The 25,719-nt window shown below is 46.3% G+C and overlaps 1 protein-coding gene across 1 annotated transcript; it reads right to left on the minus strand.

Annotated features, from left to right (window-relative positions):
- Positions 1-13,656: 13,656 nt before the first annotated feature.
- ENTPD6 (ectonucleoside triphosphate diphosphohydrolase 6) lies at positions 13,657-25,335 on the minus strand (the record flags this gene model as incomplete). The annotated part of the gene is given in 13 exon segments (XM_081033790.1): positions 13,657-13,755; positions 13,891-13,923; positions 13,927-13,956; positions 13,958-14,004; positions 15,242-15,298; positions 16,961-17,098; positions 19,662-19,684; positions 19,686-19,761; positions 21,916-21,973; positions 21,975-21,981; positions 22,663-22,742; positions 24,818-24,910; positions 25,318-25,335. Coding segments are annotated over 13 exon segments (759 nt in total).
- Between the last annotated feature and the right edge of the window lie 384 nt (positions 25,336-25,719).

Consider the following 25,719-nt stretch of genomic DNA (forward strand, 5'->3'; position numbering starts at 1 on the left):
TGTTTATTTCACCAGGGACCCCCCCAAACACTCACCTAGCCAACATACTAACCTGTCTCACTGGTTATTACTGAATGACAGAATCCAGGGAATTAATTATTTTCCTTATGTTTTGTAGTTCCTGTTTTTTCTATAATATTTCTTCTATAATTAGAATAAATATAAGAAAAATTAGAGGCCATAGACTATGTTAATGATTGCTGATTTAAGGACTATGTGTTCTTGATGTAGGAATATTTCTCTGTGAGTCCCCAAATGATGTAGGGGACTTTTGAGTGCATGAGTGCTGGGATTGTGTCTCGTAAGACTGAAGAATGGAAACACGGACCCAGGAGAGGCAGTTTTAAAAGAAGATAGTTTATTGAAAGCAAAAGGTCAGAGCTCCCAAGCGGGAAGGGGATCCCGAATGGGGATGCCCAGTGACTGAGGCAAAAGTTCTTACTTTCATACCTTCCTTTGCCTGCTTAGGGAAAGGGGCTGGGCCTTCTAATGGAATTCATCTATTAGGTTTGTCCTGTTTGCCGATCCTGAAGGGATTAACAAAATAACCTGTTCCTATCTATCAGATCTGCTCCTTTGTCCAGCCAGAAGGGATTTGAGATTATCTGTTAACCTCAAGGTATATTCTCATATCTCTGTCCTGGAGTGAAGGAGACATTCCAGGACCTGGAGTTTCAGGATATGGCTGCTTTTTTGTTTATTCCACCAGCCCCCCCCCCCCGCCCCCATCTACCAGTAACATACTAACCTGTCTCATTCTCTCTTACTGGAATTGACTTTTAGTTTCCTTTGTTACTTCTAGTTAAAAAAAATTTAAGTCCCCAGTCCATCCTTCATGCTGTGGACGGAAAAGCGGCCACATGTTAAACCTCACAAGCTCGGGAGATTGAAAATAACCCATAGGATGGCGTGAACATAAAAATTCCTAACTTAAGTGGGCCACAGCGGGAAGTCTTATCCTTGGCCTATAGCTTCCTGGACAAAAGTCCATGTTTACCTTAAATGAGCCTATTTGTTGTCTTTTTGCATCTAAGATAACTGTTAATGAAAAAACATCTAGCCTAAGGAAAATTTATAAGAGTTTATTCGAGCCAAACTGACGACAATTGCCAGGAAGCAAAGTCTCAACGGATTGAGAAAATGGTCCGCGAAATGGTGGTTTACAGCTTATTTTATACATAAAATCAAAGGAGGAAGGTTGCATGAAATCCATTGGTGATATATTAAGGAGGTGGGAGAAAGCAGACTGGGAAAATCTCTGGGTTTGGATAAAAGTAAATTGGAGAGACAGGTACTTCTTTTACATAGGTGGGTACAGAATAGTTAACAGTTCACTTTTTACAGCACATAGAGATGGTAATCAGGAGACAAGCATAATGAGGAATTTTGCAGTTTCCAGCTCTGGTCTGGAAAAAGGATTACTGACATTCCAAAGAAGTACTTTAGGTCCAAAAAGACAATAAACAGGTCCACTTAAAGGCACAGATTAACTTTATGGAGGAAGCTAAAGATGTGACTTTCTGCCATGGCCCACTTAGTTAAGAAATTTTTTGTGCTCATGCCATATTATGTAGTTATTTTCAGTCTCCCGAGCTTGTCAGTTTTAATATGTGGCCCCTTTTCAGTCCACATAACATACCCTTGGAATGTAAGAGTAATACCTTTCCGGACCCCAGGGGGCACAACCCACCACTCTAGAACAGAAAACTAATCCCTCATTGTTATTTTAGTCCCCAAATACTATCTCTATTTGCTATAAAACTATTAACTATCCTGTACTCACCAATGTAAAAACAAGTGTGTCTCTTCATTTTACTTTTTCTCCAGTCCCGGAGATTTCGCCACTTTGCTTTCTCCCACCCTCTTAATCTACAACCAATAGATTTCATGTAATACCCCCACTCCTTTGAGTCTAATGTTTAAAATAAGTTCCACAACAGCCATTTTCTGGAACATTTTCTCAATCCATTGAGACTTTGCTTCCTGGCAATTGTCAGTTTGGCTCAAATAAATTCTTATAAGTTTTCACTTAGGCTGGATGTTTTATGGCCGACAATGGCTATACTTGTTTTATGAAATTTTCCACGATCCTCCCACCCAGATGTAATTTCTTTCTCCTGAGGACCCCGTGGTCCTTCCTCTATCGTGTCATTTAGTAGAGTCTTGAATCTTCATAATGTGTACGGTTGAAGCAGGTAGCAGCCTTTTCACCATTGTGTTCCCTCACTTCCTACAACCACTAATATCAGTGGAATGGATAAGTGAAACGCATGAGCATCTCAGCCATTTTCAGATAAATAATTTTGAGATGAGTATAAGTGCTATGAAAAAAAGCAGGTTGAATTGCTAGTGAAGGGAGGTGATATTTGAATTTAGAACCCAAAATATTAATGAGTGAATGAACCTGGGGGAATGGCAAATGCAAAGACCCTCAGATGGGCACCCATTTAGATAGTTCACAGAACAGATAGCCCAGTGAAGGTGAAACAGAGAGCACCTGAGGGCTACCAGAATATGCCACCCCAAAAAATGCCGCTTTGGCATATAAATTATTTTAAGCTAAAGGCCACTGAGAAACAGCAGAAGCAGGAAAAGCTCCAAAATCAGGATAGAAGTTTTCCTTTTGTAAAGGAAATTTACATTTATAAAGGAAATTTACATTTGTGGAGATGTTTCCCTCTCCCAACTTAAGTCAGCCAGTAAAACTTGACCAATAGTAAATAATATTGTAATAACTACATAGGATGTCAGATGGGTACTAGACTTATCAATGTTTAACCTCTATATTGTACACTTAAAACTAATATAATATTGTATGTCAACTGTAATTGAAAAATACATTTAAAAAATTTTTTCTTCAAACTTAACCTGTTTACCATACTTTTCCTGGTCACCTTCCCTTAACTTGTCTTCCTTGCCCAAAAGACCCAAACTGCTTTTCCTTTGTTTTAGCCTAAGATGATATATAAACCTAAGTTCTAACCACCCCTTTTAGTTACTCATCTCTGGGTAGTCCTCTGTGTATTGTCGACGAGAAAACATCCAGCCTAAGAAAAATCTTGTAAGTTTATTTGAGCCAAGCTGATAACAATTTCTGGGAAGGAAGGCTCAACAGATTGAGAAAATGCTCTGCAAAATGGCGGTTTGCAGCTTATTTTATATATAGAAGCAAAAGAGGAGGGTTACATGAAATTCACTGGTGAAAGATTAAGTGGGTGGGAGAAAGCAAAGTGGGGAAATTTCTGGAATTGTATAAAAATATATTGGAGAGACAGGTACTTCTCTTACATAGGTGGGTGCAGGATAGTTAATAGCATTTTACAGCACATAGAGATGGTAACCAGGGGACAAGAATAATAAGGGATTCTGTAGTTTCCTGCTCTGGTCCAGAACAAGGGATTACTGGCATTCCAAGGATGTCGTTTTAGGTGCAAAAAGACAACAGACAGGCTCACTTAAGGTAAAGATTGACCTTATCAGACTAAAGATGTGACTTCCTGCCGCATGGCCACTTAGTTAGGAATTTTTATGTTCACACCATCCTGTGTAGTTATTTTCAGTCTCCTGACCTTGTCAGGTTTAACATGTGGCCCCTTTTCTGTTCACAGTACGCATAATGAACATGCTAATAAACTTGTTTGTTTTTCTCTCATTAATCTGTCTTTGGCCAATGGAATTTACAGGGCCCAAGATGGAGAATTTGAGATGGGTAGAAAAAAACCATATTTTTTTCCCCTATACAACCAAGGTGAATTCAGACCAGAGGCGGGGAAGACAGGTCAAGGAGCCATGTCAGTCCTGGTGAGGAATCTGGATCTTATCTTCCATCTTGGAAGATAATTTTAGGGCTTCAGAACAGGCAACATGGAAAGAAAGCGGGCTCAGGTTTGGCCCTCCAAGAAAAAGAATTTTTCTTCTAACAGCCTGGCTCAGCTGTGATCAGGCAAGGTCCACCTTTTCTCCTGCCCTGTTGAGAAGACGGTTATGAGGCCACTCAAGCCACCTTGTTACAGACTGACTGGTTTTCTATAATCGCTTTCTTCTCTTTTTGGGAGACCATTTAAAAAAATTGTTTACTAAGAAATGATAGATATTGGTCCAGGTTCAGTTACTGTTGTAGTGAGCTATTGTGGTTTGTTGAAGATAATAAATTACCTTTAAAGTTCTTTTAAGCAGGTATTTAAGACTATCTGTAGCTAGTCCTCTGCCTCAAAAACACAGATGAAAGATGTCTTATGTGTGGAATGAAATGCTGTGGGAGTTAGAAGAAATTGGGTGTGGAAAACAGACATTTTTGGTGGGCTAGGTATAGTTCCTTGAGGGTCTGATGAGTGTCTTATTGATCATAAGGATAAATAAATATTGGTTAAGTGATTGACTCAGAAGCATCACCAGCCCTTTGTAAAACTGCATGCACCAAGGGTAAAAACTGTCTGGGATCCAAGTAACGTCCCTGGCTGATCTGTGCTAGTCAATTAAATGTTTGCAAATGAACACAGACCTGGCCTTTAGAAACAAGGAGGCAAATAACAAAAGCGTTATTTTTGAGAGGTTGATAATTATAAAGCTCAGTAGAATGAAGACCACCTGCTAGAAAGACATTGTGAAATTGGGGCTCTCCCTTCACTGGGGAAGGTAAACGTTAATGTTTTTTAACACATTGATGTTAAAAAAAAAATTCCATGAGACCAGAATGATACTAAACGGAAATAAAAGCAAGCTGAAAAGGAAAAACGGAAGCTCTTCTTTACAGAAAATGCCAAGTAAATATAGGAGTAGATGCTAGAACTATTGGACAAAAAGCTTTAGGGGAATAGGATAGTCATCGTCTCAGAGGACCACCCCACAGATTACCTTATTAGTTATAAAGGAAAAAAGGCATTTTACAATGGAGAGAGAATCCAGCCTCACGAAGTGGTCCAACCTAGCAGCACCAATAAGGGGACAAACCAATACTATGTGCCTTCTGATTCAATGGTCTGAGAAGGACACAATATAACTTACAGTAACATAATGTAGTATACTATATATATACCATAGTGTGGATTGAAAAGGGGCCACATATTAAACCGGGCAAGCTCAGGAGACTGAAAATAACCACATGAGATGGCGTGAGCATAAAAAATTTCATAACTAAGTGGGCCATGTCGGGAAGTCACATCTTTAGCTTCTTTCATAAAGTTAATCTGTGCCTTTAAGTGGGCCTGTCTATTGTCTTTTTGCACCTAGATGATATCCTTGGAATGTCAGTAATCCCTTTTTGTGGACCAAAGCAGGAAGGTACAGAATCCCTCATTATTACTCTTGTCTCTTGGTTAACATCTCTATGGGAACTATTAACTATCCTGTACCCACCTATGTGAAAGAAGTACCTGTCTCTCCAATTTACTTTTATCCAATCCCAGAGATTTCCCCTGCTTTGCTTTCTCCCACCCCCTTAATCTATCACCAATGGATTTCATGTAACCCTCCTCCTTTGATTCTATGTACAAAATGAGCTGCAAACCACCATTTCGCGGAGCATTTTCTCAATCTGTTGAAATTTTGCTTCTCAGCAATTGTTGTTAGTTTGGCTTAAACTCGTATCAGCTTTCTCTGAGCTGGATGTTTTTCATTGACAATAGTAATATAGGAAAGACACCTCTGACCCAGCATATAGAGGTGCAGATAATAGCTAAGGCAGTTTATCAAACTTGATGACAAGAACTCTCTGTAGGGCTTGTTACAAGCAGGAATCCCAAAGCCCCAAATCCAGAATTCCAACTGCCTAACTTTCAGGACATTCTTTTCATTGTGCAAATATGGGACTTTTTGCTCCAGACAACCTTTCTACCCCAGCACCCAGGATCCTGTTCTTGGAAGAACCCTATCAGGTGCACCATCGAGTTCCCCAGTATGCATTTAGGGTTTTTGGATATGTTCAGGTAAGGCACTGTCTCATGTTCATCTGGTCTGTTACTTGTTATGTGACTTGAGGTGAGTCCTAAAACCAAGTTGCAAGAGTCAGTTTGGGATGTCCACCGCATGGCCACTTTACTCAGGCCCTTCCCACTTTCCCCAGAATGGAAGGCAGCAGAAATAGGAGTTGGTGAGCGACGGAGTGGTGTACATCCTACAGAGAAAGGAAGCTGCTCACACCCCAGCGCCACCACCCTGATGTCCTCTAAGCAAACAGCATTCCCCGACTTTGGCAGGGATTGGACTGTTTTGATGATTACTCTAGAGTTGGTTATTAGACTGGATTTTCTGCTGCATCAGAGTGACCTGGGGGACCATGGTTTCATCCAAGGGAGAGGGAAAACCATCAGCCTGGAGGGCTCAGAGAACCAGGTATGAGGAGAGCAAGTCTAATAGGCACACTTGCACCTGCTATCTTCTACAAAGTCAAGGTCAGGCGCTGTGAGGAAATTAGCACTTAAAGAATCAGGGCTCCTCAGTATTGCTCCTATCTCTCAACAGACACTTCTTGGCATCACATGGAACAGAAGGTTGCAGTCCCCAGGCAGTCCTGTTTGCCTCTCCAGGGGATATGTTAAGCTCACAGTGAGAAAGTCTCAGTCTCTGCACAGCCTGCATTAATGTATGATAAACGATAATGGCTTTTCAATTCTTTTTTGTTTTTCCTGTTGTGATTTAGTGTTCTGCTACCTTATCTTTCAAATTGCTGATTCCATCCTCTGCTTCATGTAATCCACTGTTGATTCTCTCTCATGTACTCTTCATATGAGTTATTGTATTCTTCATGTCTGACTGGTTCTTAATTATGTTTTCTGTCTCCATTTTTGTTTCCTAGCTCTTTATTGAAGTTCTCACTGAAATCACTGAGCATCCTCATAACCAGTGTTTTGAACTCTGCTTCTGGTAGAGTGCTTGTCTCCATTTTGTTTAGTTCTTTTTCTGGAGCTTTGTTCTCATCTTTCACTTGGAATATGTTTGTCCCATTTTAGCTGCTTCCCTGTGCTTGTTTCTATGTATTAGGTAGAGCTGCTATGTCTCCTGGTCTTAGTAGAGTGGCCTTATGTGCTAGGTGTCCTGTGGGATCCAGTCTCCCTGGTCACCTGAGCCGGGTGCTCCAGGTGTGTCCCTTATATGGGCTGTGTGTGTCCTCCTGCTGTAGTTGCATCTTAATTGCTGTCGGCAAGTCAATGGGAGGAATTGACCTTCAAGCTGATTGGCTCTGAGGACTGGCCATGACTACAAGGGAGAAGCTGTTATGCTGGGGCTGACCCCATGGAGCAGGATTCACTTTAGCAGGGCTCTGGTGTCTGCCAAGTCCACCCATTGGGTGTGTCCTTTGGGGAGGTGGTTAGATGGTGGTTCTGTTGTTGTCTGAAGCTCATTCTGGGGCCTCTTGGGAGGGTCTCTGGTGCAAGCCAAGGTCATCCACTGCCTTTGCCTTGCCCAGGGTCACTTTGCATGACCTACAAAATGACCTGAAGATGGTTGCCACTTGTGCTGGGCTTGGAGGTGCCTGGGAGAAGCTAAACTGTGAACTGAGGCCAGCTACGGTTGATGTTGATCTTGGGGTTGCTTAGCAAGAGATACGTGGCATGCCAAGGCCAGATGCTGTTTTAGGGTTTGTGAACCTTTGAAAGATTTTAGGAACGTCTGCAGCATGATTCAAAATAGGCCATTTGTACGGAAAGCCACTGGAAGTGGCTTGGGTGGGCCCACAATGTGGGTGGAGTGGGGTGTCAGTGAATCACCAGGTCGGGATGAATGACATTAGTTGGGTTGATGGAGACTCAGATATGGCCGCTGCCTGCATCTTTACCTTGGTGGGGTAGAGATCAACAAAGGAACAATGGCTTCTGCCAGAACTTCTAGCTGGGAGAAAGCTGCCCCTCCAGCCCTCGTTTTAAAGCCAGACAATTCAGTTCCTCCCTATATGTCCCTGGCACCTTTCAAGCTGCTGCTCCAGCACTGACCTCAGAGCAAGTGAGTAAGTCTATGCAATTGCCCTTTAAGAGGAACACCTGGGAGTGTAGTTACCTCCATCTCACTCAGCCACTGTCACTGCTGTTTTTCAAGCCAGAAGTTATGGGGACTCTTCCTGGCACTAGAACCCTAGGTTGAGGAGCCTAGTGTGGGGCTTTGACCTCCCCCCCACCCAATCCTCTGACCCTGAGATATCCCTTCTGATTTTTAATCACCACACTTGGGGGTGGGACCTGTTCTGTGTCTCTGCCCCTTCTATCAGTTTCTATGTGGCTTCTTCTATATATCCTGAGTCATAGGATTTTGGTTCAGCTAGACTTCAGGCAATTCTCAATAATGGTTGTTCTGTAGTTTAGTAGTAATTTTGATGTGGTCATGAGAGAAGGTAAGCACAGCATTTACCTACTCTACCATCTTGACCAGAAATCAATATGGTCACAGTTTAACACATTCCTGCCCTCATAACAAAGGAAATCATCAAGAAAATGAAAAGGCAACATACTGAAAGGGAGAAATATTTGCAAACCATATATTTGATAAGGTTTTAATATGCAAAATATATAAAGAACTCACAGAATTCAATAGCAAAAAAAAAAAATACCTAATACCTAATCTGATTTTAAAAATGGGGAGAGGATCTGAATAGATATTTTTCCAAAGAAGACATACAAGTGGTCAACAGGCACAAGATACCCCTCACACCTGGTAGAATGGCTATTATCAAGAAGACGAGAAATAACACGTGCTGGAGAGGATGTGGATAAAAGGGAACCCTTGTGCATTGCTGGTGGGAGTGTAAACTGGTGCAGCCAGTATGGAAAAGAGTGTGGAGGTTCCTCAACAAATTAAAAGTAGGACATAACCCAGCAACTCCACTTCTGGGTATTTATCCAAAGAAAATGAAAACACTAATTCAAAAAGATATATGCACTTCCCATGTTCACTGCAGCATAATTTATAATAGCCAAGATAAGGAAACAACCCGTATTCACCGACAGATGACTGGATAAAGAACATGTGATATATAGGTACACACACACACACACACGAATACATTCAGCCATTAAAAAAATGAAAAATTGCAATTTATGATAACGTGAATGGACCTTGAGGGCATTATGCTAAGCGAAGTAAGTCAGATAAAGACAAATACTGTATGATCTCACTTATATGTATGTGAAATATAGAAAAAATAAAAACCAAAAAACCATGATCATAGATACAGAGAACAAATTGTTGGTTGCCACAGGTGGGAGGGGGGGCAGGGAGTGAAATGGCTAACGGGGGTCAAAAGGTACAACCTTGCAGTTACAAATCATGGGAATATAATTTCCAGCATGGTGACTGTAGTTAATAATACTGTACATTTGAAAATTGCTAAAAAAGTAAATCTTAAAAGTCCTCATCACAAGAAAAAAATTGTAACTATGTATAGGGACTGGCATTAGATGGATTTCTTGTGGTGATCATCTCTCAGTATATACAAATATCACATCATGATGTTACTTACCTGAAACCAATATGCTATATGTCAATTATACCTCAATAAAAAGTCAACCGAGACTTCAAGATGTGATTCCATATGTCTTGGCTAGGTGAATTTGTTTCTCTTCTGTGTGATTGGGGTAAGAACAGCAAGTAAACCTTTGGGAGTGTTTAAGCAAGCCTTTTCCTAAATTCTTCTAGCAATCTCAAAACTTTTTTTTGGAAAAAGCGTAGGTTTTTAAGGACTCTACTCCCACAAGAGCCCCCTACCTTCGCAGGTTTTTCATAATCTCCGCTTGCCTAGAACAGTAATGGTTCTTTGGATAGGTAAAGCTGCCATTTTGACCACTTTATCTCATTCTTGAGACTCCCATCCTTCTCTTCAGTAGGGCAGGACAAAAATAGACCTCCAAGTCCATACAACTTCTCAAAATCTGACCCCAGAACTCAAGCAATACAAATTCTCCAAGTAGGATGTCTCAATGACTTTACCTAAGAGAGCCTATTGGCACTTTTTCTATTTTCTCAAGATACTGAATGAAACAATCCTGTGAAGATGAAGAGTAATTGTCATCTCAAGCTGAGGTATTTTGAATATCAGAGGGTACATTTTATGTTAGGGAGTAAGAATTCATTTAATTCCATTATTTTCTAATTTATATTGATCCATTCATTTCCCTCATCATTTAAGCTGCAGTTTAACATAGATTTTAAATTATTTATTGAGAGATGCTTCTAAGAAGTACCTTGAAACAAATGTTCTGCTCTTGGATCTGGCAAGGTCAGGACTGCTCATGCACATGGATGTAGGACTGGAAACTTGATGCTTTGAGGTCCTGTCATCCAAACATGGGGTTGGCACCAGCCACTGAAGGACAAGGCAGCTCACATGCACCTGCAGGCGTGATTGCTCTAAGTGCACACAGAAAGGTTTGAGACACATGGGCAGGAGGTAGCATGTGGGATGTGCAAAGAAGACCAGACTCTCCAGATGCACACATCCTTTTCAAGGTGGAACACATGGGAACAAAATTCTCATTGTATCCCATTTGCATCTTTTACGTGTGAGGATGTGCATATGCAGTTAAAAAAAACTACTTTAATAAACACAAAAGACACTCAGAGTGACGTGACTTGCGTATTTTTCTGGGTTTAAAAATATTCCATGACTTATTTGGCAATCTTCTGGGAAAGTTCCAGTTGTTTACACTTTTTCAGATGTGGGATCACTAACCTATAAATGGACCAAATACATTTTTACTTTTATCTTCATGCATCTTTAATTCTTTTCCTCTGGAGTTCTTTATTTTTTTTTTTAAGTAGGGTGCAGCTCACAGTGGTCCATGCGGGGATCGAACCAGCAACCTTGGTGTTATCAGCACCATGCTCTAACCAAATGAGCTAACCCGCCATCCCTTCTCTGGAGTTTTTAAATTCAAATTGCTAGATATTGTGGAAGGAAGAGGCTGGGGAGACCCTACTAAGGCAGGGGTGGTGAGGTGCCGGGGAGAAATCATTTTCATGTGCTTGTCAAGCGACAACTTCCAAGCTTTAGTCTTAATGTGGCTTTTTACTTGGGGGAAGCATCTGTCCTGCATTGTCTTTTCCTACTTGGGTCACATGTAGAGCTCCAGACCATTGCTGCAGGGGTTATGTTCTGGGGAAACCACTGGGAAGAAGAGAGCTGACTAATTTTTGTCAGTGCTTTGCATCCTGGTGGCCCCCCTCCAGCGTTGGAGTTGTAGTAGTAATGCTCACCCACTCAGACCAGATGAGCACACTCAGGAAAGGGGGAGTGTTCTGTAGGCACAGAGCTTCTCAAATGTGAAAAGCTTGGGAGGTGTGATGAAACAATACGGTGAATATTTAAATAGAAAAAATTATTACAGTAAAAGACACATTGCCATTAATCCCCCTCAAAATACTCACCCTTGCTTCGAACACACTTATCCCATCATTCTTACCACTTTCTGAAGCAGTTCTGGAAGTCGTCTTTAGTTGCGCTGTCATGGCTGCCTCAATGTCCTGAATCGATTCCAAACGTTTACCTTTCATGGTCATTTTAACTTTGGGGAAGAGCCAGAAGTCACACAGTGCCTGATCCAGTGAATAAGGTGGATAAGGACACACTGTAATGTTTTTATTTCACAGAAATTCCCATACCAGAAGTAATGTGTGACATGTATTGTCATCGTGGAGGATGAAACCATTTGCCCATTTCATGTTAATGCGTTGTTCGTGATCCATGATTTATGGCACAGTTTAAAACACACCTTCTCTCAACCGTACCTCACACCTGGCTGACTGCACCAAACGAGCTGAAACTTGTCACACGCACTGTTACTAAGTTTCGATGCATTGCTTCCCATATTGAAGGTCCCTGCCTTTCTGTTAGATGGCACTTGGCAGCAGCATTCACTATATTCTTTGATCACACCTCGTACATTTGGATCCCTCTTTTGTCTCTGTCCACTGGGAATTTAAGGCTCTGGAGATAAGGAGCAAAATTATCCTTCCTTTTTTTCTGCAGAGGCCTTTTCTCTCCCCATAGGCCTCTACCACGTGGGATTATTTAGCAGTTATGTCTGCTCTGGTCCTGCTGTGGCCTTAGGAAGTCCAGGGGCCAGACATTGTGCTCCCTCCCATCAGGTCCTGAGAGAGGCATGGGGGCTGTGAGCACCTATCTCTCGGGATGAGGAGTCCAACCAATCTTTGCTTGACATGTGACCCCTTTCCAACTGATCTACATTAAAGTCAGGTCCTCACTCTACACACTGCTCCCTGGGTCTCGGCACTCTGTTGAGACCACCATGCTGCTGGAGGTGATATATGTGAAGCCTTAACTGGCACGTGCTGTGGGTCAGTCACAGAGAGGAGGGGGAGCTGTGCTCTGAGAAACCCCCGGGGAAGACAAGGGGCTCCCTGGCCAGACCCTAGAATAGCTTCAGTCAGTCACTGACAGGAGATGTGGGGGCTTCTCTATGTCCTTCTGCTGTGGTCTCCTCACAAGATATAGTGACTGGCCTTAATTGTGCCATCACTTATCACCCCACTTGGACAGTTTTCTGTTTAAACTTTAGTGAACAGGGAACTCAGTGCTTTTCCACCAGTGCTTGGTGGATGAACATCGCTAATGCTCACTGAGAAGAGTAACAGAGGAGCAGTAACTCTTGTAAGCCTTTATTCTGAGTGGAACATACAGGTTCAGCTTAGCTTGCATACTGCGCATTCACCGCACAATGACTGTGAACCTGGGAACACACTTGCACAAAGTGCATGGCCCACATCTCCCCTCAAAGGAGCTTGCCACGCCAACATTGGAGGGCTGAGTCAGCATCCTGTGGAGCTTAAGAGGCAAGAGCCATGGGAGGGCAATTCCGAGAAGGCAGTTCTGGGGACTGCGGTGACAGCTGACCAGAGGCGGGTTGTGTCTCCTGACACTGCTCAGCTGCACATGGTTCATGGCAGCAATACATTCACTGGGGCTCAGAACACAGTGGCCACACAAGCACTCAGCACTGCACAGCAGAGACGTCGCGTCACTCACGCAGTACAGCCATAAATATTTTACAGCAGTAAAGACTCACATTCAGGCTTTCTTGACGTGCTGGGGCACATGAGGGCCATGAAGAAGTACTTCCCCAAGCCCTTCCTCCTACTCAGTGTCAACTACATCAGCGAACCCCGAGCCCCCCAAGGACTGAGGAAACAGACCTCTGGATGACTTTACTTGTCCACACCCAAAGAGGAACAAACATATTCAAGTCCATATTTCAGAGCGTCCCACGTGACCCACCCTTTCAAAGGGCACAATGGTTCCCACTTGGGTTACCCTGAGAGGAGCTAGGACACCCTGCACAACTTACCACCGACTCTTGGGGAGAAGGTGTGGAAGTCTGCCCTGAGATAGGGGGGTAGACAGGGGTAGGGACACAAAACAAGGCTCCAGTCACAGGGACGCATGTCACAGTTGCCCAACCCTGCAGATAGGGATCATGGGAAGAGTGGCGTTGTGTTGTCCTGGCCTCTGCATGTGCCCTTTCCCTGTATGGTTTACTGCCCACCTAGAACTGAGGCATGTAGGAGGAGGTGCTGGGCCTGAGCCGGGTCCCAGCCCTCTGCCAGCCCAGGGGCAGGCCCGCAAAGGTGGGATCTCGGCCCAAGCTGTGGCCTCCTCCCAACACATCAAGGGATCCCAAAGGGACTGTCTGAGGACAGAGGGCAGTTCAGCCACTACATGGCCCAATTCTTCTGTCCATTTATGGAGTCGATGTAATGAAAAATGGCTCCCAGGTCCCAGCTGGTCTCAACATTGTCGATTTTCCGAGTGAGCTGGAAAAGACAAAGGGAGGGGGAGAGAGGACCATGTACATGGGTGAAAGGCCAGCCTGGTTGGGAGGCAGGAGGCAGTGTTCCAGCCCCTCTGGCCATGAAGAGCACGCGAACACCGAAGAGGCAAATCCTTACTTTTATCACTTTGTTCCTTGGGAAGCCGAATTCTTAGAGCATCAAGCTAATATAGGTAAGATCCATAACACACGAAGGGGTTGCTCTGTGGTTGGGTCTCCGCTGTCCGGCACACTAGGGATGCGACAGCAGGTCCCCACTCAGGTTCCCAGTGGTTCACTCCCTGGGGGTGGGGGTGGAGTGGGTGCGTGCAGACCCTGCACCAGGCTCTGTGCCAACCCCAGGTCCTCACTACTAATATAAACAAGTCTGCAGCTCAGAGCAGGGCAGCAACCTGCCAAGAGCAAACTGTGAGACAGGGCCTCAAGGCCAGCCCAGTCTCTACCAGGCTGGGCCTCCTGTCTTGGAGTCATGGGTAGAAAGCCACATCTCTGCACCAGTGACCCTGGACACCTCTCCCAGGTATGGACCTGAGCTTTTTGGGGAATGAAAACAGCAACAAAGCTGGCTCAGAACAATCCACTCTTATTCTTGCAGGGGATGGGTAAACCTACCAATAGCCTTCGCAGAATTCTGCTAGGAACCTTTTCCTATTGAAGAGTCATGGACACCCAGTGTCCATGAGACAAATTCAGAAGTGATAAGCTTAAAAGCCATTTTGGGGGGTAAGGAAGAAGGACTTTCTATGGAAAAACATACAAAGGTTAACTCTTTGGACCTATAATTGGGAATGGCAACCAAAAAGCAGAATATTTATGACAAGTCTTCACTTCACATCCCAGTCAGCTGGAGTGAGTGTGAGGTGATGAGGAGGGAGGGACGGCCCAGGACTGCTAGGTCAACACCTGTACCATCCCAGGGAAACAGCTATTCATTCCTCACATGCCAGGCTGTGCTTACCTGGGTGAGAAGGGCTGGGGCACGGCGGCAGGGACACTGTCCCAGCTGTGACAGACATGCTGCAGTGCTTCTGACTCAGGCACTGGCACTAGAATTCTTGGGTTTTGTTCCTGATTCTGTCAACCAGGCGAGCATTTAGAGGTGTGGGAGTACGGAGTTGAGAGTGCAGTTGGAGTCACCATGCTGGGCCCAGACCACAAGTTCGCTATGTCTTGTATGGACACAGGTGATGGGGGACAGAGCCTTAATGTCCCCAGCCAGAAAAGGGCCTATTTTTAGTCTTTGGATTGTGAGGAATAGACTCCCTTGATTTCACTTTTCTTGATGCCTTTACACTGTAACTCAAATAACCCTAAGAGTGATTTCCCCTAAAAATGTCCCAGTAAATTCACAATTGTCACCGAACCTGAAGGAGCCAAGGACCCCTGCAGCATGTCTCTCACAGCTAGGACAATGTCCCTGCCACCGTGCCCCAGCCCTTCTCACCCAGGTAAGCACAGCCATCGCTCACCGTAGTTAGCTGCAATTTCACAGACTCTGATAACTAGGCTGCCTCCTGTCTCCATATCTGTGGGACAAGACCAAATGTCCAGTCTGGATCAGCACTGCAGGAGTCTCAAAGCCACTGAGGCTCTGAGGTTGGCACCTGGAGAGCCTGGAGGGCAGGCAAGGGGCTGTGTTTAAGGAATGACTGCAAGTCTGGCTGCAAGCAGGGCCGTGGCAGCCAAGCATGGTTTCTGAGGTGACTGACGTGCTTAGGATGGGCAGTTGTTCCATGCAGGACCATGGGGGTGGTCAGCACATCAGACACCTGAGAAGGGCTCCCAGAGGAAACCTCACCAGGATCCCTGGATGCACACGGAGCAAACTCTTAATTTTAAATGTAAAAAAGTAAACTGGCAACGTTTCTTAAAGCTATGCCCTGAGCTCAGCAATGGGATTTCTGGTATCAATTTCCTGAATGTGAAAAAAAATTCTATATATAAAAAAAATTGAGGAGTGGTTTGTTAGGTCTTAGAACAAATGGGCAAAACCTCTGTGTGGCTCTCCAGGAGGGCATGGTCTCAAGCCTCTGTGCCATTTCCGGGGAGGGACGCACTAAGGGCTGTGTCTCCAACTCTCAGGGACAGCAACCGGTTGCTTCAATGCCCCCCAAAACCTCTACGTTCAACAGAAGGTCCCCAGGTGTCCCACATACTTATGTCTGTTATGAGAAAGCTACTCAATGTGTTGAAAGACAATCTCGTGACTGCTCCTTGATTTTGGGCGTTTATTGGTAAGTTAGCAAATATCATCGTTAAAGGTAGATACCATTTCTGAACACAGACCCAAGCGGTTCTTTCAGAGCTACCTGTGACCACAAGAGAGGGTTAGAAGAGCTCTTCTGAACACCCAGCATCTCTTGAGGTCATCTGAGAAGATGTAGGTCTCCTAGAGAAAGGACAGCCTGCAGCCAGGGTAAGGGGCCCATTGAGGAGGGGATGCTGAGGTGAGTTCTCCAGCAGCAGGCTGCCAGGCAAAGTTGGGGTGTGGTGGGCCCTGGGAATTGTGATGTCTACAGCTGGCAGCATGGTCAGGAAGTGTGCATGAGTATGCCCTTACTCCAGCTACATGGATCTCTCAGGAGCCCCTCAGGCCCAGCAGCCATGGGGTTGGCTTCAGGGGGCACCAGGGATGTTCCTCTATGCCAGAGACAGGGATGAGAGGTCCCCTTCTACCCAGACTACCCTCATCTCCGTGGGCTGCCTTCCACACTGGGTTCTGACAGCAGGCGGCTCAGAGAGTGCAGCTGGAGGCCTTGGGTCCCCAGGAGCTGAACCTGATATCAGTTTCTTCTGGAAAGCTTTTTATTTACATTAGTGCTCTTATCTTAACCACAGGCAACACATTCTGATCTACCCAATTATTTCATTAACAAGATTTCTGGTCATGGCCCACTGTAAGTGACTTCACACCCTCAAGCATTTTCACCCTTGGTCTGACTACCACAAGCCGTGGCAAACTCAAGTATCACCCCCTGTCCTAACCTCACTCTGGGGTGTGGAGGAGGAGTCAGAGAAACCCCATAAGCTCATGAGCGTGACCAGTGGAGTGGGCTGACCCCTCCCGAAGCCAGCTTGGGTGCCTGCCAGGGCCAGGCAGCCTCATGGCTATGTCGCAAAAGACTCCCTGACACAGGCCCTCTGCCCAGGGAATCCATACCCAAGTTCCTGGCCCAGCCCACCCTTACCTATGAGGCCGACATTTGCTGCAAGGTCGTAATAGTAGGAAAAAGCATAAAAATGCACATCCTTCACTTCTTCCGTTCTGTGCACTTTATTTTGAAGGATATCCGGCACTCTGCTGGCACACAGCTGGTGTAGGTTCACTGCTGGGCAAAATAAAAGCAGGGTGAGAGGTGTTAAGGTCTAGAATCGACCACCCCTCAATTGGACAGAGGACACACGCGATAATGCAAGTCACACAGCGAGGTTTATTTCCAGCTAGCTGGGGTCCAAGTATCTGCCCGACGCAGCGCGTTTCAACAAGGACCCCGAGCACTCAAAGCCAAGGGTTTATATAGCATCTTTAAAGCATCCAGTAATTTTCCATAGCTTCAAAGAGTATACATATCATGGGCTTGTTCCACATTCTGGGGATTTGACAAGATAAGCTGGCTTGTACCCCACCCAGTCGGCAGTTAACAAGATAAGCTCTTTTTAAACAGAACATCTGGTCCACACCCTGTTAAGGTCATCCAGAAAATGGCTTCCTTTCTTATGCTAACCTACTCTTACAGAGGTTACTGGGCTCTGAGGACCCGGGCCGCAGTCTTTGGGAGCCTTTCCAGGTGACTTGATACCCTGACCTGGAGGGTGAGGCGGGAGCAGAAGCCTACCTACACAGACCCCACCCCAAGTTGGGTGCTCACCAGCACCACATGGCAACAGCACCTTTCAGGAGCCATGGCACTGCAAGTCCAGATCAAGGGAGAGAAACCTGATAACGAAAGTGGCTGGAGAGCATGGCTCCTGACTCTGAAGGACACCAGCCTCCAGCTAGGCCCTGTGCAGTTATCCTTTCACAGCCCAGTGGGCTTTGCACTGTTATTCCACACTTGCCCTCTGCCAGCCCTGTGCTGAGCTCTAAACATGCAGTGTTTTACTCCATCTCATCAGCCACCTTGGAGGTATGGCCTGCATTCTCCTTGTCACAGATGAGAAAACTGAGGCCCAGCAGGCAGCTGAGCAAGCTCACAGACCCCAGAGTTAAGGGATGTGGGTGTCCCACAGCCCATTCCTGGCCGCAGCCGCCTCTCTTCCTGCCCCTAAGCCTGTTCCTCCATCCAAGGGTAGCTCCATCCATTTCTGCACGGCCCAGAGCCACACCCTTGCCCTCCAGACCCAATCTCCCTCTACTCTCCCCCATGTGATCAAACTACTTCCTCCTTGTTCCTTAAACACAGAAGCTGCCTCAGGACCTGTGCGTGTGTTGCCTCCTCAGCTTGGATAACTGCTCCTTTAGATCCGTGTGGCTCATTCCACATCTCTTCAAATCTTATCTCAAATATTACCCCAGGAAGTTTGCCCTGCCTATCTTCTCTAAAACTGCAATCTCTCTCCCTTGGTAGCCCCTCTCCTCCTTCCATTCTAATTTTCTTCAAAGCACTTTCTCATGTGGTACACTGCCGGACTCCTCCCCTTCCGCCTGGGCACATCTGTCTGCACTGCACTGCTGTGCCCAGTAGCTGCAGCAGGGCCTAACACATGGCATGTGCACAAGTGGCTGATTTATAATGACCTGTGTGGTCATTGGATAACAAGAAACATGTTTAGTTTTTGTTCCTGTTTGACACAGAGCTTCTAAATTCCTTGTAAGATCCTGAGTGATGGGGGTGAAAGGAGCATCTTCTGTTATTTATAAGGCCCTTTTAAGGGCTGGCCCAGTGACTCAGGCTGTTAGAGCTAACTCCAAAGGCTGCCGGTTCCATTCCCACGTGGGCCAGTGGGCTCTCAACCACAAGGTTGCCAGTTCAATTCCTGGAGTCCCGCAAGGGATGGTGGGCTGTGCCCCCTGCAACTAGCAACGGCAACTGGACCTGGAGCTGAGCTGCGCCCTCCACAACTAAGACTGAAAGGACAACAACTTGACTTGGAAAAGTCCTGGAAGTACACACTGTTCCCCAATAAAGTCCTGAAGACCCTTTTAAGCAAACCTGAGTTTATGCTAATGAGGTGACTCCTGGAGGGTTCCTAGATGGCTACAGGGTGGGGGCTGTTAAGGGGTAAGGGACTAGCACTGACTTAATCATCAATGGCTAATGACTTAATCATTTGGAGAAATGGTTGCTGTGGAAAACCCACATATTTGGTGTCAGAAGTGTTGTGAGGAGAAATAGCTCTGTCACCAAAGGCAGACAAACCTCCCATGTGTCCAGCCCGGGAACAATATTTCAGTACTTCTTTTAGAAGACACTAGAAATGCACAGAGCAACAGAGATCATGTGCAGTGAGAGGGGCCAGGTTGGCAAGACCCTGTCACGGGGCTTCAGGGACTCTGTAGCCTGGAGCAGCCTCCTCCTGATGGCAGCACTGGGTGACGGGTCTTTGTTCAGAAACAGGCTTGCTGATTGTCTTAGAGCCTTAGGATGTTCAGGTCCTTCCTCACTGGGGGCTTGTTGAAAAATCTGGCCCTTTGGAAGAAAGCATTTGGCAACAGACAAGGAAGCCTTGTAAAGAGACTTTGCAGGAGCTGGTGGATCCCAGTGGGCTGGCAAGGGCCTCCCAGAGCCCTGATGAGGTTCATAGAGCACCTCCATTTCATGGTCAAGTGCTGGCTTGTCTGTGAAGGAGGTTTGGTGACAGTCTCCCTGCTTCTCAGAGATCCTTGGAAGGGGCAAGCTGCCCTTGTTAGCCCATATAAACCACCAATGAAGGATAAATTCACGGTACCTGACTTCTGTCCGGAAATACTATGTTATTTCAGCATGTTCCCACTCTCCTTTGAAATTGGGAGACAAACAAAGGCTGACCAACTCCTTTTCATCCTCTGCTGAAATAAAAAGAAAAAAGCACATTGTCACTGTAAGACTATGGCATTGCATAGAGCTGAGAGATACGATTCCACTGAAAGGAGTGTTATGGCAGAGTATTTTAGGCTACTACTGAAGTAACTGGAGGATTAAGGAAACACACTTCCTTTCTGCCAGGTGAGGCCTGACTCGTGGAAACATTCTAGGTCAGCTGTAGCTTTTATCTCAGAGGCTGTAACAGAGCCTCGTCTGCCCTGGGAATATGGCCACTTCCAGTTGTCATTCATTCAGGGGCTTTGGGTTCCAGGCAACAGACCAAGTGCTGTTCAGTGAATTGTCACAAGGACCCTAATCAGAGGGGAGCCACCATCCCCCAATTTTATAGACTGAAGCAGGGCCAGGACAATGCTACCAAGTGCCACCACACCACAAATCTGTACTGCTCCACAAAAGCTGGGACCCCATAATCAGCAAAGGAAATATGCTGATTGGCCTCCAAGGCTGACCATATGATGCTACCTCTTGAGGATGTGTGTGCTGATGTCCTACCGAGAACTGGGTCCCTGTCCCTGCCCTGGATTCTGGCCTAGCCCTGCTTTACCAATTAAATGCGAAGGATACGATGTCCTGTGACTTTAGGCAGTCTTTCTTGCTCTGAGTTGCCAAGGAGAAGTCCATACTGCACTGCTGGGGAAGAGGCCATGTGGAGAAGCGCTGAGGCACAGACATGAAGCTCAGCTGCTCTAAATGCCACCATATGGGACCACAGGGACTCCAGTAGAGGTGCCACCCAGTTAAAGCTTATAGACTTATGAGATACAATAATAAAAGTATTGCTGTTTGCTGTTTGCAACCACTCACTTTGGTGGGTAATCTGTTGTACAACAACAGATTACACAACAGGGAAACTTATCCTCTGGGGCACACCCCTCTTGGTGGGTGTCACAACCCCATGTTGACCAATGGGGCACTTGTGTGGCCTGACAAGAATACCAGTAGCCTCCCAGCTGTTCTGTTGAGAGGGGAGGGTGCAGGAGCTGATGGGATTCTGAGGCCAGCCTCAGATGGACAAACAGGTGCTTGACTTCTTCTCATTGACTAAATAGGTGTTTTCTGGCCCCAGAGTGAAGGTCACATGTGTTTCTGAGATGTGAGTCTATTTCTGGTTTGCAACAAAGGGATATCATTATGAAGTTAAACACCAGGACTTGAAAAAAATGAACAGAAATAGGGCGTACATGGAAAACAAAAATTTCAGTTGAACATTTCTACCCTGTCAGAACAACCAGGCCCTTGGAAGAGGTGAGCAGAAGTGCTGGGCTGGGAGAAGGGGGCACTGAGAGGCAGGGCCTAGGGAAGGGTGTGTGGCTGGAGAACATACGTGGGCTCACATGCATACATCTGAACTGGAGGCATGGGTCAAGGCCTTTGGGGCCCCAGCTGATGTTTACAGGACGGGGAGATGCCGGCCTCAGAGCAGAGACCACCCACTCCAGAATCGGGACACAGTGATCCCCTAAGTTCTCCTAAGAATTCAAGTGCACTGCCAGCCAATGACAGGCTTCTCCTCAGCCAGGCCCATCAAGAGGGAGCAGAAAAGGTCTGGGAGTAAATGAGACTGTAATAACCTGACCAGACACAAGCTTCATCTCCATTCCAACACCACGTCTGGAGGAAGGGCCAAGCCCATGTTTTATGATAGAGCACAAGAAGACGGCGAGAATCATGGTGAATGAGAAACCAAGTCCGCCAGTCCCATGGCAACAGCCCAGAATCACCTCCTCATGGCCCCCTCCTGTACTGCTGAAAAATAAGGCTCTCTTCAAATCCTTAAAAATAAGCAAAATATAGGTGACGACTGTACTAAAATCTCCCAGCTCAGTGTTTCATAAATGACTTCACTAGTATCTTTCTTTTAAAATGTAACTTAGAATGTACACAGTTAAAACACATTAGCTTGTGTCCCCATCTGGGTGCCACCAACAAGATCTGGGACACATCTTTCCACACAACATCCCTTCTGGGCTCCCTGAGTCCTGCCGGCAGGGTGAGTAGGCCAGGGGCTGGCAAGCTGCTATGGCAGTGGAGGCATGGGGAAAAGAAGGGGCACTTCTCCCAAAAGACTCCTCAAGCCTGCTGAGCAAGGAGGGCTCTCGACACTGCATTCCACTCACCAGGTTTCCCCTCTATGCCGCCCAGAATCGCCAGCCATGCTGACATCAATCCGAGCCCCCAGGTAGCTGTGGAAAAGAAAGTCCTTGGTGAGGGGATGGCCTGCCACAGCAAGTGTTGGCTGCCATCCTCAACTCTGATTCCAGTACATTCACCTGGCCTGGATCTAAAACGAGTGGGAAAGGAAGGAAACTTGTGGCAAGGCAGCAGGCTTTTCTGCTTCTAGAAGACTCCCTTTGTGGAAGTTAGGGCATTCAGCTAATTAGTTCAACAAATGAAGGCCTACTTGACAGGAGCTTGTCTAGCCATGGACACTGGTGAACGCAACAGACACGACCCTGATCTTTATGGTGCACATGTGCTTTACAGAAAGAATTTACTGAAGGCACGATGTGGCAAATAGATGACCCAGAATATTCCTGCACAATCCACGGGCTCTTCCCCACTTCTTCAAAAACCTCCTCCAAAGCAGAATATAGAATAACAACAAAAGAAGAAATGCAATTCTACTTCAGGAAAACTGAAAAATGAAGGAAGAAGGGAGGCGGAAGAAGGAGCAACAGGGAAGAGGAGGCAGTGGCTGCAGGTGGGTCCACAGCAGGGGGTTTCCCCCGACCTAGTTTGTCTGTGATTGAACGTGTAGTTCACTCCATAAGGAAGGAGTCAGAGGCAAGGAGGAGGCGGAGCAGTGCTAGCTGAGCTACCTGCCTGGGTGGTCAACCTCTCCATCCTCTCTCTCAAAGACACACCTGTAGGAATAGAGCTTGTAGGTCCTATTAAACATCTGCAGTGACGTCAGGTAGCCAGGTGGGGAGGTCTGAAGGGTGCCCTGGGGAAGAACATAAGGGTTACTACCTTTCCTGGGGCCTTTCTAGAAAACTATCCCCCACTCACTGAGTTCACTTGAAAGAACTGGGATAGTCTCATGTATTCAATTAAATTAACTTTTAAAGTATGGAGTTTCCATTAAAAAAACTAAAAATACAATTACTATATGATCCAACAATCTTATTTCTAGGTATATCTCCAAAAGAACTGAAAGCAGGATCTTGAGATTATTGCACACCCGTGTTTACTACAGCATTATTCACAGTAGTCAAGAGGTAGAAACAGCTCAAATGTCTATCCATAGATGAATGAATAAAGAAAATGTGGTATATTCATATAATATTATTCAGTTTTAAAAAGGAGGAAAACTCTGACAAATGCTACAACATGGATAAACCTAGAAGACACTATGCTAAGTGAAATAAGCCAGTCATACAGGACAAATATTCCACTTACATAAGGTACCTAAAGTAGTCAAATTCATACAGACAGAAAGTAGAATAGTGGTTCCAGGTGCTGGGGGAAGACAGGAGATTTACTGTTTAATGGTCACAGAGATTCAATTTGGGAATATGAAAAAGTTCTGGAGATACCATTTCCCCGAAAATAAGACCCAGCTGGACCATCAGCTCTAATGTGTCTTTTGGAGCAAAAATTAATATAAGACCCGGTATATTATATTATATTACATTATATTATATTATATTATATTATATTATATTATATTATATTATATTGACCCGGTCTTATATTAAAATAAGACCTGGTCTTACATTACTTTTTGCTACAAAAGATGCATTAGAGGTGATGATTGGCTAGGTCTTATTTTCCGGGAAACATGGTATACGTAGTGATGGGCACAAAAATGTGAATGTACTGAATTTATGCCACTGAACTGAACTTAAAAAAGGTTGAAATGATAAATTCCATTATATATATATATATATATATATATATATATATATATATATATATATCACAATAAAAAATGCTTCTGAGGCAAAGCAGGAAACAATGAGTTCTGTGGCGTAGCACTAAAGGCAGTGGAAGGGGAGGAAAATGAAGATGGCTGGGCCTGCCTGTTGTATCAAATTTAAACTGTTTTGAAGTTACTAGTCACACCCCACTCTCTCAACAAAGGTGACAGGTCAGGCTTTATTGAGTCTTCCTGCCTTTAACATTTTGTTTTGTTTTGTCCTTTGGTCCTTTCTTCACACCTCTGCAAAACCTACCCAAGATGCTTACTTGCCACTCTGAACCCTAGCAGCTGGAGACTCCTCCCTTGGTTTCCTTGGTGCTCTACTCACTTCCCCTCTCTGAGTAAACTGTATGTAGAGTGCCTCTCTTGCTTCTTGTTAGACGGCGCTTTTCTGGGAGCAGGGACCAGGCCATCATCGGGGATCTCCTACCTCTGACACAAGGCCAGGGCCCAGCAGCTGCTCAGCCAAAACTTGCTGGTGAAGGGGGCCGGCTGACCGCTTAGCAATTCACCGAGGCAGACAGGCAGTCAGGGGAAGATGGAGCCATAGAAGACACTCCCGCACGCATCCCGCTCCTTAGTGCCTGTACTCCACGCTGACAGCCGGCCAAGGGCGGCTCCAAAGACCCCGGCATAGGTCTCCTCTGTTGAGCCTGGTCCAGTCTCAGCCTGGCGCCGTGAAGAGCTGGGACGCTGAGGGCCTGGGGAAGTGGAGCTCACATTCGTGTTTGGCCACGGAGAGGGGCTGGAAACCTTCTCTGGAAAATGATGCGTAGAGAAACCTTTACTGATTAGTTAAATTCAGGATAACGCTGACTGGTGACAGCAGATACGGACTCTTTACGGACGTAGGGTTCCAAAAAAGACTGAAGGCGGGGGTGACCCAGGGCCGGGACGCTTGAGAGGGCTCTGGCAAGGGCTGCAGATTTGTGTGTGGAGGAGGCGCTGAGAGCCGCCTACCCTCCACCCGCTAGGGCGTGCGGGAGTTCCCCAAACGCCGGCGTCCCCCGCGTAGACCGGCGCCCACCAGAGAGCTCCATGGAAGCTCAGAGTGGGGATGGACTCGGGCCCGCTTGCTCTCACCAAGTCTCCTGCACCCGGGCTAGTGCCGCTGCCCCCTCATGCTCAGGAGCCCGGGCTCCGAGCGAATCCCGCAGAGTCCAGAGCGGACCCTCGATCCCCGGTAGCTGCTGGGGGTGGGAGTGGGGGCACGGATTAGTGGGGGGGGAGGAGGAAGAGGGAGCAGTGACACTGCCCTCTGGCGCTGCTCTCTTCCCCCAACGTTGGTCCAGAGGGCCCCTCCTGCAGGTGAGGCCGGAGGAGACGTTAGGGACGCTTCTACCCAAGAAATGCAGAGTCCCTTTAGGGCTCCAACCCAGGCTTTCTCCCTGCTCCCCCCTCCCCCTCCCCCGCCCCCCCTCTGCTTCCCTTTCCCGGTTTCTCTCTCCGTGTCCGGTGTGAGCAGATTAATAAACCTCAGTTACTCTTAGCTGCAAAATTAGTTTTGTAAGATCCTTCCGAAGAGTTCTTGGCACTGTGCGGCGGTCACCGTGTGGGGTAGCCCAAGTTGGGATCCTCCCGCCAGGCCTTTTGGTACCTCTGGGTCCTTGGCCATCTACTTGCGGGTCTGTCCTCTCGGTGATCTCCTGCCTCCTCTGGCAGAGGTTAAGGGAGATAGACTCCAAGATCCCTGCCCAAGCGAGGGGACGCTGTCAGTATTCCAGGCTCCACGGGCCGCGCGAGCGTCCGCGCTAGCCCCAGGAGCCACCTGCAGAGCGTGCCTCGAGTTGGGACACCTGAGGGGCGGTGGTCCTGCTTGCCTCCCCCGGATTCGTTCTGCAAACGTGTGGATCCCTAGGTGTCTTCCTTAACGGTGTGGCTCCACATTCTGATTTGCAAAGGACTACTCTGCCGGGCAAAGAGTCAGAGCACCTTGAGTGGATTCTGTACCCCCAACACCTTCCCTAAACCCAGGGATAAATTTGGGGAGAAATTCCTG

This window comes from Rhinolophus hipposideros, assembly GCF_964194185.1.
Source record: "Rhinolophus hipposideros genome assembly, chromosome: 22".
Lineage (NCBI taxonomy): Eukaryota > Metazoa > Chordata > Mammalia > Chiroptera > Rhinolophidae > Rhinolophus > Rhinolophus hipposideros.